We start from the raw sequence: 13,675 nt of genomic DNA, 5'->3' as shown, positions 1-13,675 counted from the left end.
CTGTTCGCGTGCTACTCAAAGGTGGACACCTTCGAGCTTTGATATATATATATATATCTATGTACACACACATATATATTCTTCAAACCTAAAACACGCTTAATTGTCCTTTGGTGGCTGAAATGACAATTGCTAAGTATTACATATATTCATACTAAACAAACCTACCATTCTGTGCAGAGATAACCCTGAGATTAACCAGTGTAATCAACTAATTGTGATTGTCTTTGCTGATGGTTTAATGGGAGACTTCTCAGCTTAGATAAGCATTACTGGAAAGTGACTTTGATGTTGGGCAGTAGATAGATTGCACAATATAGGACGAGAGAGGGCACGCCGACATGTCCGCTCTACATGCGTGCATTAGGATAGTTTCAGTGTGGTTACTGAAGGTATGAAACAGTGGTGAAGATCAGTATGCTCTGAGTGTGGAGGCATGTCATCAAAGATGCTATAAAGAGGTACAGATGTGCAATGGCTGTAGGATAATAAACCTCTGAATCTCTTTTGCTGTCAAAGCTAACATCTTCACACAACAGCCAGCCAGGTGGCCATCTTCATCTCAATGATGTGAACATGAAGGTCACCAAAGCCCATGATAACAAACATTGAGTGGCTGAAGTGCACTGGCTGCACACTCAGATATGTGTTGCCTCTGTATGTCACGCTACAGCTAGCTCAAGTGTGGGCCGGGGTTAGTCCCCATTGTGTTAGAAGTGTCTACAGAGTATCCTTGAAATTCTACTTCCAGAAGGCTTTGTAAAAATGGAACACAGTTCATCAAACACAAGATCCATGTGGTTTGGGCTTTTTACATCTGAGCTCCACCCTCCTTGGGAATCTGAATGGGTCAGTGCATGGGATACCAATTAATACTAAACAATCACAGTAAGGAGATGGAATTATTTAGAACACCAATGTGTTAAACAAGTAAATAAGTACAGTATGAAGTTAAGATTGTTCCTCGATGCTGAATTCCACGATAGAGGGCAAACACGCCACGCGTTCTTGGTGGAGAATTAAAACTGACCATATTACCCAGGACCATTTTTGGGAATTACTATCTAGAGTAAAATCTGGAGCTCCCTCAGATAGCTGCCCGCCCCACATCCTAAAAGAGTGTTTCCTGACCCACCCTGCCCCTGCCCTTACTAATTTGAACAAATCCTTGACTCTTGGCCTAGTCCCCACAGCCTTTAAAGAAGCCATAGTCATCCCGCTCCTAAAAAAACCGGGGGCAGACCCTGCCTGCAAGGCCAACTTTCGGCCGATCTCACTGCTGCCCTATTTGGCAAAAGTTCTTGAGGCACATGTGGCCAAATGTTTATCTAATTTCCTTGAGGGATCCTCCTGCTTCGATCCTCATCAGGCAGGCTTTCGGCCTGCTCATTCTACCGAAGCAGTAGTCACGACAGTTCTGGACACCCTGCGAGACTGTGCTGACAGACACTCTCCGCAAGCCCTGGTGCTCTTGGACCTCTCGGCCGCTTTTGACACGGTCGACCACAACATCTTGGTCGACCGTGTCGAACAAGCCGGCATCAGGGAACTAGCAGCCGACTGGCTGAGATCCTTCCTGACTGACCGTAATCAAACTCTGCGTCTAGGTGACTTAATGGGCACCAAACAGGCCATCACCTGCGGAGTGCCACAGGGCTCCTCCCTGTCTCCTCACCTATTTAATCTGTACATTCTCCCTCTGATCCAGACCGTAAGAGATAATCAGGTGAGAGTCATCAACTACGCAGACGATTTACAGCTGCTATTCACCATCGATAACACCGAAGACTCCATACGGCACTTCCAGTCCACCATGAGGTTCATCAAAACTTGGATGGACCAGAATCAGCTCAAATTAAATCCGGGCAAAACGGAACTAGTCCTGACTGGCAATAGCAGCAAGCACTGGGGCCCGCACTATTGGCCTTCTGAACTAGGCCAAGCCCCAACACCCTCCCTGTCAGCTAAAACACTAGGAGTTACTGTGGATCGGGACTTATCTCTAAAAACTCAAGTTGGCCAAGTGGTCTCCAAGTGTTTCTTCCAACTGAAGAAAATTCGGAAGGTACGTCGCCTGCTCACACCCGAGGCACTCACCCAGGTGGTGATGGCTACTGTATTATCCCATCTGGATTACGCTAACTCCATCTATCTAGGTCTTCCCAACTACCTAGTTAAGCGACTCCAGATGGCACAGAACCATGCCGCAAGGTTAATTCTGAACCAACCCAGGCGCCAGGCAGCCACCCCCCTCCTCAGGAAACTACACTGGCTCCCGGTGGCCCAACGATGTGCCTTCAAAACTGGCTGCATAATTTTCAAGTCCTTATACTGTAAAAGCCCTCTATTCATCAACAATCTGATTTCCAAATACACCCCGTCCCGCAACCTACGCTCACGCCATCAGAACCTCCTGCAGTCGCCTACCTTCAACTTAAAGCGTGCAGGAGGTCGTAGGTTTGCCACCCTCGCTCCCTGCTTGTGGAACTCTCTCCCGATGGAGTCCCGGAATTGTCAAGACCTCCTCTCTTTTCGGAAAGCCTTGAAGACCTGGCTTTTCAGACAAGCATTTTCATAACTCTCTCCCCTCTATGTTCATGTTATCACTGATCAAAGCGCCAAGCAACCAATCAGTGATAGTGCGCTCTAAAAGTACTTTAATAACATAACATAACATGAGCTATGGTTCAGCTAGCAGTATTGTAGGAAAGCTGGGATGCCATCTATCTTTTGACTTTGTGTCAACAGGACCCACCAAGATTTTACTCAACATGTTCTGTTCATGTTCTGATATTGCTTGGTGTGAAAAAGAGTCAGAAAAGATTGGTGTTTGATGTGTTTTCATCAAATCAACTGGTTCTTATGGCTGCTGCATCACTTGGGCTTAACCCAAAACATCTCCCTGGCACTGAACAGGCCCTGAATAAGGCGGAAACAAGAGCGTGGTCCAACTTTGCTTTTAATGGCAGTGTGAGTATATCTGAAAAAATAATAATGCTGAAGCTCAGTATAAAACTCACTGTGGCAGATCCCAGAGGAGGGTTCAGGCACTGCGTATGTCCCAGCAGAGCAAACTCTACAGTAAGCCATGAGGCCAAGGATGAAAAGAAGAAGGCTTTCAGAGACATGCACCTCTCTCTCTACACAAAAAAGGACAGCTCAATGGACACTATTGCTTTTTTAAATATCAATAACTGCTGGTTCTGAATTCTATAAAAGGTGGACAAGTAAGAAATTGCTTTGGTGGAGTCAGCTCTTAAGCTGGCATTAGTAGGATGGCTCAACATTCCCTTGGAGCTCAGGATGGCTAGCTCTTATGGTCTATGGAATACGAATATAAAGCGCTTGTTTGCCAAAGCATCGTTGAAAGCCTATAGGATACGATAACTGTTAAAAAGACAGAGTTAAAATAAATAGGTTTTAAGTGCTTTCCTGAAACAACTTAGATTAGCATAGGACTGAAAGGCAAAATAGAGCAAACTCTATACCTTCACTGCAGCGACAGAGAGCCCGATTACTGAATTTGAGAAGGCACATTTTAGGGCTAATCAGCAGACAAGCATGAGCAGAACATTAGGCTTTTATTAGGGGAAACAGAAGGAAAATGTATTTGCTAAAAATTCAGGAAAGTGTTGGTTAAAACACTCTGTGAACAATAACCATGGCTTTGAACAGAATGTGACTTTTCACTGGAAGTCGGTGGAGCTCAGACAACATAGGGGTACTATGTTCGCTTTCTGACGTTTAAGTAATTAGCCTTCCCGCTGTGATTTGCACCAGCTAGAGTTGCTGAAGCAAAACCTTTGGGGCATCCCAATATAATGCGTATCCATAGACTGAATCAAGACAATGACCATAGTGACTTGGTGTTCTTGCTCAATAAAAAGTAATGAAAAGTGTGAAGTTTTTAAATACCAGAAACTGATTTTTAAGATGTGCCAAATCAGAGTTTCTAACAAAAGATTGGCATCTAGGAAAACACGTATATTACGGACAGACGCTGAAAGGATAGGGACATTTGCCCTTAATTTCAGGCCTTGCTAAAGGCACAAGAAGCAAAGCCTTTGAAGTAACAAGCAAAATCTCAGTTTTATTGAAATGTAAGGCCGGATTTAGAGTTTGGTGTCAGGCAGTCAGGGTGGAGGAGGAATTTACCTCTGCCACCTTGCATTTACCCTGCCTGCCAAATTTAGATGTCACAGTCGGCGGCCCTGTGGTGAACTCTATTGGTTTGCATGCACTTCTCGTACAAAGCCATTAAAAGGTTTGGTGTGCGTCCTTCATTGGTGCTGGATGCTTACACCAACCTTTTAAAAGTTTTTATTTTTCCAAAAATTAAGTGGGAGTTTTTTTGGTAAAAGTTAAAGCTAATGGCCCCAACAACTTTGGTCATATCTGTTACTTTTACTGTCCCTCACTGCCAGGATATTCCTGGTGGTGCCAGACAGAATATAAACAATAAAAGCCTCCCAGCTTCCCACTGAAAATATGGTGGATGGTCGGATGGCTCACAGCGGTTTGCCTGTAGTCCCTCAAGGCACTGCAGGAAGATTTACGTTGATGGTGTCAAATTTGACTCCATCACTGTTAACCTGACAGTTGGCCCGACTCAATACTGGAAAGGCTGACCTGGAAGACAGGGTACTCCGCCACTGTCAAACTCTAAATCGGGACCTTCGCTTTGTATGGCTATAGGACAGCCACCATTGAATGACTGATAAGGAATTGGGCCTGGTGATGTGGACATTGAGAAAAATTGGTCAAAGTATGGAACTTTGTGAAATGGCACAATTGAGGATTCCCGCCTTTGCTCGCTAATGGAGGAATAGCAATACGTGTTTTTGATCCTCAAGATTTTGTCGGATAATTCAGAGAGATGAATGTAGACCGTCTTCCCAGACGTGTACCAAGAAAAGGAAGCAAAGATATAGGTAGATAATTGAACATGGTAATAGTTTGTTTTCAACGCTTTTCCTCCAAAAGGGTTGCTAGGAGAAGGAGAAACTGCACAGATTACACTTTGCAGTATTTATACTGGCTGCCAGAAGAGCTCTTTACAGATTACACTTTGCAGTATTTATAGTGGGTGCCAGACGAGCTCTTTTTATTCGTTATGTGGACTCAAAATGAATGGGACATGCTAAAGACGGTGTGCTTTAGGCAGAACATTTTCAGAAATTTAATTTTGCATATCCAGTGTTCAACTATGTTGGGGTCATTGAAAGTTGTTTGGATGTTTTGGGTGGCAAAAATATAATGCAAATGTAACTTCGGCTCCAAAGTAAAAAATCTGATCAGGATGAAAAAATATTATATAAATATACACACATATGTTTATATACACATTTACACACCCACATATACATAAATACACACACAAACTCCACAAGAACATTTTAAAGAGCTTAAAGTTAAGCTGTCATCTTTGGGGGGAAGCATTTTTGCTGCTTAAGGATGAATTACATTTAGCTCCCCTACTAGTGGAGCCCAAGTTGCTCCTTTGTCATGCTTTGCCCTACGGTCGGTCCCAGATGAAAGTGTTTACCTTCAAACTAGAAAGAACACCTGGGCTTTGCAACAATGATGATGCTGCAGTCTGATCCACTGGTCAAGATGGCACCGGTTTGGTTTTTTCATTCCCTTCACGTAGTGGTGGTACCAAAACATTACACAGTAGGACCAACCATGTTGGGCTTTCAAAGTAACTAGGTGCAAATGGAAACCATCTACAGTAGTTCCGCCTAACTAATAACTTAAGACCTAGGTAAGGGTTCAATTCAGTGAAGAAATCCACGATAACCACTGACTCTGTAAATATTTCCCAATTAGAATCATTGTATGTAAATTCATCTATTGTGGCTATCTTGTACATCTGGCGTGGCAGGGCTCTTCGAACGTTTATACACCCGGTCTATCTTACACTGCATACTGCTTGCCTGCGGAAGCAAGACACGTACACATTTCTTACAGTATTTAACATAAGGAGCCTGTTTTACTGTACTTCCCTGTGCCTACAGTGGGATGTACAATGCATTGCTATATACTATGAGGGAGCGTCAGGCAAAAAAGAGACAGTCATAAAATATGTTAATTTCCAGCCACTAAAGTAGCTTTTACAGTGAAAGAAGGAAACCCGGACTTCCTGCCACAGTTTAAAATGAATCGTCTTAACCCTTGTTTTTGTCTGCATCTACAACCACTAACACCTTTCCTCGAAGAAAACAGAGCCAGAGGAACAACTCCCACCACACTTTCACCTAGAACCCTCCTGCGATGTTAGTTGTTGAACTGTCGCCTTTTCAGTCTTCTCGTCTACATATAAATGTAAGACTGGACTCTCATTCAGTAGCTGGAAGATGAAAAGGCACAAGATTTGAAGGATCAACTTTACCCCTTCGCTGCAGGGGTTATTCCCCCGCTGTGCTGGGGGGTGGGGGGGGGGCGCGCACAGCGCCCGCATGCTCATGACTAGCTCAGCTTGTCATGAGGCACGGCGCTCCGGTGCTCATGACAAGCTGAGCTCGTCACAGGTGCACCTGTTCCCGTGGAACGCTCAGCACAGCAGGGGAATTATCCTTGCGTGTGAGCGTTCCACGGCTCATGACGAGCTCAGCTCGTCATGAGCATCGGAGCACCGTGCCTCATGACGAGCTCAGCTCATCATGAGCATCGATGGCGGTAACCCTTGTTATTGTCTGCATCTACAACCACTAACACCTTTCCTCAAAGAAAACAGAGCTGGAGGAACAACTCCTACCACACTTTCACCTAGAACCCTCCTGCGATGTTAGTTGTTGAACCATCGCCTTTTCAGTCTTCTCGTCTACATATAAATGTAACAGACTGGACTCTCATTCAGTAGCTGGAAGATGAAAAGGCACAAGATTTGAAGGATCAACTTTAAGGAACACCCAATGTTTAAAAAAAATCTATTTTTATAACTGAAGAACACAAATGCTTCCCTAGGGTTGTACAAGTAGAAAATGTGAGTTCAGATTCGGGGGGACCTCTGCTTGACAAGACGGCAAGCCCAGTTTGGAACTGCTAGCGCGGTCTGCTAAGACACTCAGCTGGGAAGAGAAGAGATTCAGCACATGGAGGTTAATAATAATTCAAGGTGCGGGGGAGAAGAGGTGAAGCATCTTTCTTTGCTGGGGGGTAATAGACTTCATTTTCAGGAAGGTTTCCAGAGTTTTCAAACTGTTGTGATGGCTTGCTACACTGCAGTCACAGCGGTCTACTTAGGACAAGCTATTGGAACAACTTTGGTCATCGCATGGTTTACTACCACAAAAAATTTAGCAACATGCATATGGACACCGACGTTTGCACATAACACGAGCTTTGCTTATTGGGGTACTGGTGCTAGTGGGCTCTTCGATTCCCTAGCGAGCTCGAGACACTGGAGAAGTTCTTTTCTAGCTCAGTCTTCTTTATCTCCAGCAGTTCCTGCAGAGCATACAACCACTGGATGCAGGTGGAAATTTAACCTGTTGGTACACATTTGTTGACCCTATGGAGAACAATTCTTAGCTCTCTAGTCTCTAATAAAAATATAAGGCAACAATGTTCTTCGGACAAGTCAGCAATAATCAACTAAAATATTCCCAGAAGTTGTTTTTTTGCAGGTCTACTTTTGTTACCAAAGCCTGTGAGGAGCCAGTCTTAGGTCATCTATTTTTAGAGGAACTGTAAGCAAATATGCAAAATGGCTACCTTCCTGGCGTACAACACCTTGCGGGGAGAAAACAAATGGAAATCTTCGACATGGGGATGTAGGGAAAGCACAGGGACAACTAAGGAAAAGATATTTGCACAAATACACCTGACTGTGGCTGTTTATCCTGGAATACATCAAATCAAAATTTAGGATGGAACACATCTGAATTAAAATAGCACATGCATGGGGCAACATGTTTTTGGGATGCTTTTCAGCTATATATCGTGAGATGGGGTGATGCATCAGAAGAGTTAATCAATATATGTTTCACCTAAATACTTGTAAAAATATATATATATGTATACATAAGTTCTAAAGAAATATTGTGGCTTATTTACATGATTCCTGAAGTGCAATCTTGTCCTGATTCACAAAGTCTTGAGTGATTCACACCGTTAAAAAGGTGCTCTTGTTTATAAAAGATAATGCAATCTTGTTTTCCTGATTAATCGCTCTCTGTCTTGTGCAAGGCAATAACCCATATTTATTTCCCTGCCATCAATGAGCAAAAGGAGAGAGAGGAATTAACCTGCAAGAATTGCCTTAACCAGTCCTCCGGCACGTGCTAACGCACAACAAGACAGGAGACACACAGTTTGGAGGGGCCAATGCAGTCATCGTGGCAGAAAGCACCACAACCCTTGCACACAATCATGGCTTTCAACCTGCAATAACATTTGGAAGGTGTATTCTCCATCCCACTGTCTCCGGTAAAGGCTTGAACAGAAATCGGCTGTCCATGATTGCCAGGGTTCAAGGCGTGGCCGGCAGGGATCGTTGTGACAGTCACAGAAAATGACATGACATTTCCAGTGCTTATCGAGTCCTGGTTGTAAGATGGCTGATTGGCTGGGATGCTGTTTACATTTGAAGAGGTGGAAACGTTCACGATCCCTCCATAGCCAGATCCACCCAAGAGAGCAGGGTTTCCGTAAACTCGTGGCGTCTGCAAATGAGAAACAAGCTGAGGCGGGTGCATTGGATGGTCAAAGGATGAACCAGAGAGTCTGTAGAGCTCAGGAGGGCTGTGCATTATCTTACCCCCTAGAGCATTCACCATCCTGGCCTGGGCGGCTTGGATAAAGCCTCTAGCTAATGCGGCTTCATCATACAACTGATGCCCTGGTAACAGATGAAATCTCTCTTTTGGATTTACACCCGGTTCAAACCTTTGTGTGTCTGTTTTCACCGTTTTGCTTGACACCGGATTGCTAGCTGTTCGTGGTGCTGGGCTTACGACTGGGTGATCACCCATCTCAGCTGCCTGAGACGTCACTCTGTTTTCAACATCATCTTCAATATCTTCTACATCAGTCACTGTTGCACTGTCATCGCTATCATCGGCTCCTTCGCTCTCGTACTCCCTGTCATTTGTATTAGATGTGTGTTCATTGCTAGTCAAAAACCTTTGGCTTTCAGAATCCAGAGTGTGAGCTCTCCTGAAGCTCTCAGTAACTCTGCCATAGGTAGAAATGTTGAGGAGATAATGGCCCGACATGGCAGGTTTACAGGTCCTTCTTCCAGTAAAGCCCAACATAAACCGATGACTAGCAGAGACGTGTTCCGGTGGATAGCTTGCCTGACCAGCGCTGATTGGCAGTGGCTGAAGTACTGACGCAGAACTAATCGGGTGCATGTGCTCCTGTGCTGTCTTGCTGAATGTTTCTTGGCTTTGAGGTTGGTTGATGCGGTTGTCCCTCTGGTCTCTCCCTGAGATAAGGTGCAAGCTTCTTTGACCTTGGTGCACGTACCGCCCCTGGCCGATGATTGTTTCTAGCTGCTGCATCACTAAGCTGGGCGACCTCTCATGACCTTGTCCGCTTCCACTAATGCTTCCTGTTGCCCCAGGCGGCTTCACCTTTTCCACCAGAGATTGCGGCGCTGCTTGAATTTCCACTTTGTTGAAAGGCTTAGACAGGATTTGTTCCAGAGGCACAGCTTTCCCTTGCAGCAGCTGAGTTACCAAGGGGTTATTAGCAGGAATGCTAGCCCCTGTCTTGATATTTGAGTTTGTTCCTTGAGATTTAAGGCGAGAAGCCATTGGCAAAGTGCTGCAGAGTGGAGTGGAAACAGAAGTCGATACAATCACACTGGCCTGAGACATTGTTGGCACAACTGGAGCCAGTGAAATTGAAGTCACATCTGATGTTGAACTGGAGGATGCCACAGTAAGGTTACTCCTATTATTTGGGCTCACCGCTGCGGTGTCAAGATGGTATGTGCTTGCTACATTATTATTTGTAGAAACATCTTTGCCTAACCCTTGACTTGAAGCAGCATATCCACCAGTGGGATGAGGCAGCACTGAGGTCAAAGCTTGTGGTGAGGTTAAACCTGATGAAAAAGAAAGTGTTTTTCCCTGCCCTACACTATTAGCAGCTTTTATGGAGTCAGTAGGTGTTTTTATGTGGGAGCTGGTTGTCACAATCACGCGGCTCAGATTTGCACACGGCGAGGTCCCTGCAGTGATCATTTCTATTGCAGATGAGGGGCCAGGTGTGACTGCTGGGGTAGGTATACATGGGGCACATGCTGCAGCTCTGGATTGTGCAGAGAGGGTTTGCTGTAGTTGTGCTCTTGGCACAGGCTCAGCGGAGGCCGTGCCTGCGGTCGGCGAATCTGCACTTGATTGGCTGTCTGGATGAGGTAGTAAAGGTCGCCCCTCACTTCCCCCGCTTCCAGTTCTTCCCGGTTCCAAGGTGCAAGTCTGGCTTCCAGTTTCAAAGGCTCTGCTTGCGGACCTATCCTCTCCGCCTCCTGGCCCTCCACCTCCGGGGCCAGGCCCTGGGACTGCATCCCCCATGGAAGCAGCTGCAGCGGCTGCAGCTGCTGCCGCTGCCCGCTGTTCTCTGGCCAGACGAGCCTTTGCCTTGATATCTGCAAGGGTCCTGGCTCCTGTTCTCCCAGGACTAGTACCTGTGGTTGGAAAAGAAGACCTGGGAGAGACCTGGCAGGTAGGAAATGGCTTTGGAGTAAATCTTGAGAAGAGAATCTGAAAAACAAAAAAAGAATGGAATCACTGAAGCAAGTTCATGCAGCAAAGACACAACATCCCCCCCCAAAACATTTTAAAACTCAAAACATCACCAAGTGGTATATCTTAACACTGGTCCAATCAAACCTGTGGTCAAAATGTGATTAAGCGTCTTAATCTATGGGTACTAAGATTGTCTATGAACCTAAGAAAACCTGCAACAAGGGAATTATGACATACAACCGCCCCCCACCCCAAATAACCCAGAATTCCTATGTTGCATGGATCTTCTAACATAACGTTATGGATTTGTGTTCCACCTATTTTCATCTTCTACAACTCAGAATTGAAAGAAAAACAACGTTCCATTCTTTTAGCTGGAACTGGCAGAAGCCAAAAGTGTGACATCATGAGGCCTGGAAGACGGCTGTGTGAGTTAAGAGCATGGTTTACTAATAATTAGTATGTCTTTGAATTCTGGTGATAAAAAAAGACACACTGTGATTCAGCCAACACAAGCAGTCTACCTACAAGGTAAAGAAAGGAGATCTTTTTTTCAAATAGAAAACAGGTCAAATGCAGGCAACACTTCCTGGAGACTAAAAACATAAATACAATCCCCCTAACAGTCCGGACCACAGTCTTTACCTCTAAAAAACTTCAAGCATAAGACATGAAGGCTTAGAAAAACAAAAAAACTGAGAAGGTGGCTCAGCCGTATGGCCATCATGTCTGATGAATACCTATCTATTCATGACACACAGATCCTGCAAGGCCTCAACTTCAAGTTTCAAACAAAGGAGAGATCCCATCTTGACAGTACTAACAGAAATGCACTATTTCCCAGTCCCAGTCCATATGCTTTTTAAGTTTCTCTCCATCACCTAAAAAGATGTCTCTGGCACAACACCACAAAACATCTAATAGTAGGACATCCCGACCAAAAATGAGCTGCGTGTCTAGTAACAAAGGGCCCGATTTAGATCTTAGCGGATGGATTACTCTGTCATCCTGTCCTCCGAAATATAAATCCCATTATATCCTATTGAATATATATTTCGGCGGATGGGATATCGGTCACTGTTGTGACAGAGTAACCTGTCTGCCAGGGTCAAAATTAGGGCCCAAGTCCCAGTGAAACTGCACAATAACACCAAATAGTGTCCAGGAGACACCAGCTCCACAATCTCCACTCCCCCTAAAAGAAATATAGATCTTGGTTGTTAGAATTGGGTTTTAGCATAGCATACATATCCTCTCCACTATACAGAGTCCTTACAAACTAGATTAAAACATACGGTGCATATAATATTTCGAGCTCCTTAAAACACTCTTAAGCCCATGTGAAGTCACATTCAAAACTATTGTGTATTCTCCCACATTGACTGTTCAGTGAAAGAAAATTTGGCAAATGTAATCTGAATTTAAAAAAATGCACATTATTAGCTGAATTTTAGCCTTTGGTCAAATAGGCAATCACAGCAGTATTGTTGTGCTATATGACTGCAGGGGTCCATCAAATAAACAATACAATACTTTATGAACTGGAAAATTTCAAGATCCAAATAAAATTAAAATCTTGTTATTGCGAATATTTTCATATAATATTTTCTCATAACATCTATTCAAATACCTGGTCAGTGTCTCTCATCACTACTGCGAGCAATGAAATTAATCTTTGACCAAACAATAAGCCACAATCAGACAGTGGGTGGTCTTGTCAAACTCCAGAATCAGCTGTTAGTGTTACCCATTTGTAAGATCACTGTATTGTATTGAACTGGCATTTATATATCGCTTACTTTCCTGGCGAAGCGCAGACGTGCCTTCCAGACCAGTAGCACGCTACTCATAGGTACCCATATTTAGTTATTTTTCACATACAGAGATATGGTTGTTCATGTTGTTCCAGTTTAGGGGTACGGGATTTAAAAATAATTCTTAAGCAAGTTTAAGTCATATATGGAGGTTGGTTGTATGTGCAGGCAGGTTAATCCAATAGTTAGGAACATTGACATGGGTTTTATTATAAAAATATAGTCAGTGCAATGATTACTGACATTGTCAGGCTAATCTATGCTAATTTGTACCAGATACATTAGTTGGACTACTGTGAGCTGACGACATTAGTAGACGTTCGTCAAGAGCTATATAGTGACAACCAGATTACTATGTGAAGTATAATGTACCATGCTACTGTAAATTATGCAGTAATTGACAAACAATTATTTTTTAGTTATAGGTTATTTGTGATTTAAAAGCTAGCATCATCTAGTGTTATGCTGGGCTGTTTGAGGGATTGGTTGATTGTCTCTGAAACATTCAGGTAGGAAAAGGCCATGAATTCACCAAAATCCTGGATACTAAGTGATTGTCAATGGTTCATATTGTTGCTGATGTGAATTCCATAACGTGGCTGCTTGGGCTGAGAAGGATGACCCTCAAATTATTATTTTTCTTTCACTGTGGTATAAGAAGTTGCAAAGCTAATGTGGACTGCACTGCTTTTCTGCGAATAATTATAAACTTCATTATATTCAAAATCAGATGCATTCAGACGCTTTTAGCCATGCATACGGATTAATAAGGCATTAGATTGCACAGCCCCTCTCTTAAAAGCCAAATTTGGCGGCCGTGCTCAAAAAACTGCCCCATGGTTCAACGATGAACTAAGAGCCTGAAAACCGCACTGAAAAGAACCGAAAGAGAGTGGCGTAAGACCCTCTCCAAAGAAACCAGAAACGCCTACCTGATTGAGAGGCGACTCTACCATGGCTTAATTAGAAAATCCAAAACAGCATACTTCACGTCCCGAATTAGTGAAGCTGGTAACTCCGTGAAGGAGATGTTTGCGCTCTATAAAGCCCTTTCGAGCGGGAAATCAGCCACTGTCCCTGACAACTGCTCGCCCGAAACGTGCGATAAAATCGCAGACTTCTTTGCAGAAAAAATAGACAAAATCTATTCGGCTTTTCCAACGC

The 13,675-nt window shown here is 44.0% G+C and overlaps 1 protein-coding gene across 3 annotated transcripts in view; it reads right to left on the bottom strand.

Moving 5' to 3' along the window:
- Window positions 1–7,158: 7,158 nt before the first annotated feature.
- ASXL2 (ASXL transcriptional regulator 2) overlaps window positions 7,159–13,675 on the bottom strand; it is a 400,829-nt gene continuing 394,312 nt past the window's right edge. For all 3 annotated transcript variants that reach the window (XM_086928104.1, XM_086928105.1, XM_086928106.1), the window contains one exon: window positions 7,159–10,712. In XM_086928104.1, the coding sequence (XP_086784230.1) occupies window positions 8,286–10,712 (2,427 nt within the window). In that variant the 3' untranslated portion in view covers window positions 7,159–8,285. The remainder of the gene's footprint in view (window positions 10,713–13,675) is intronic.

Source organism: Lissotriton vulgaris, chromosome 6 (assembly GCF_964263255.1).
Source record: "Lissotriton vulgaris chromosome 6, aLisVul1.2, whole genome shotgun sequence".
Classification (NCBI taxonomy): Eukaryota; Metazoa; Chordata; class Amphibia; order Caudata; family Salamandridae; genus Lissotriton; species Lissotriton vulgaris.
This window is presented reverse-complemented; position numbering and strand designations above follow the sequence as displayed.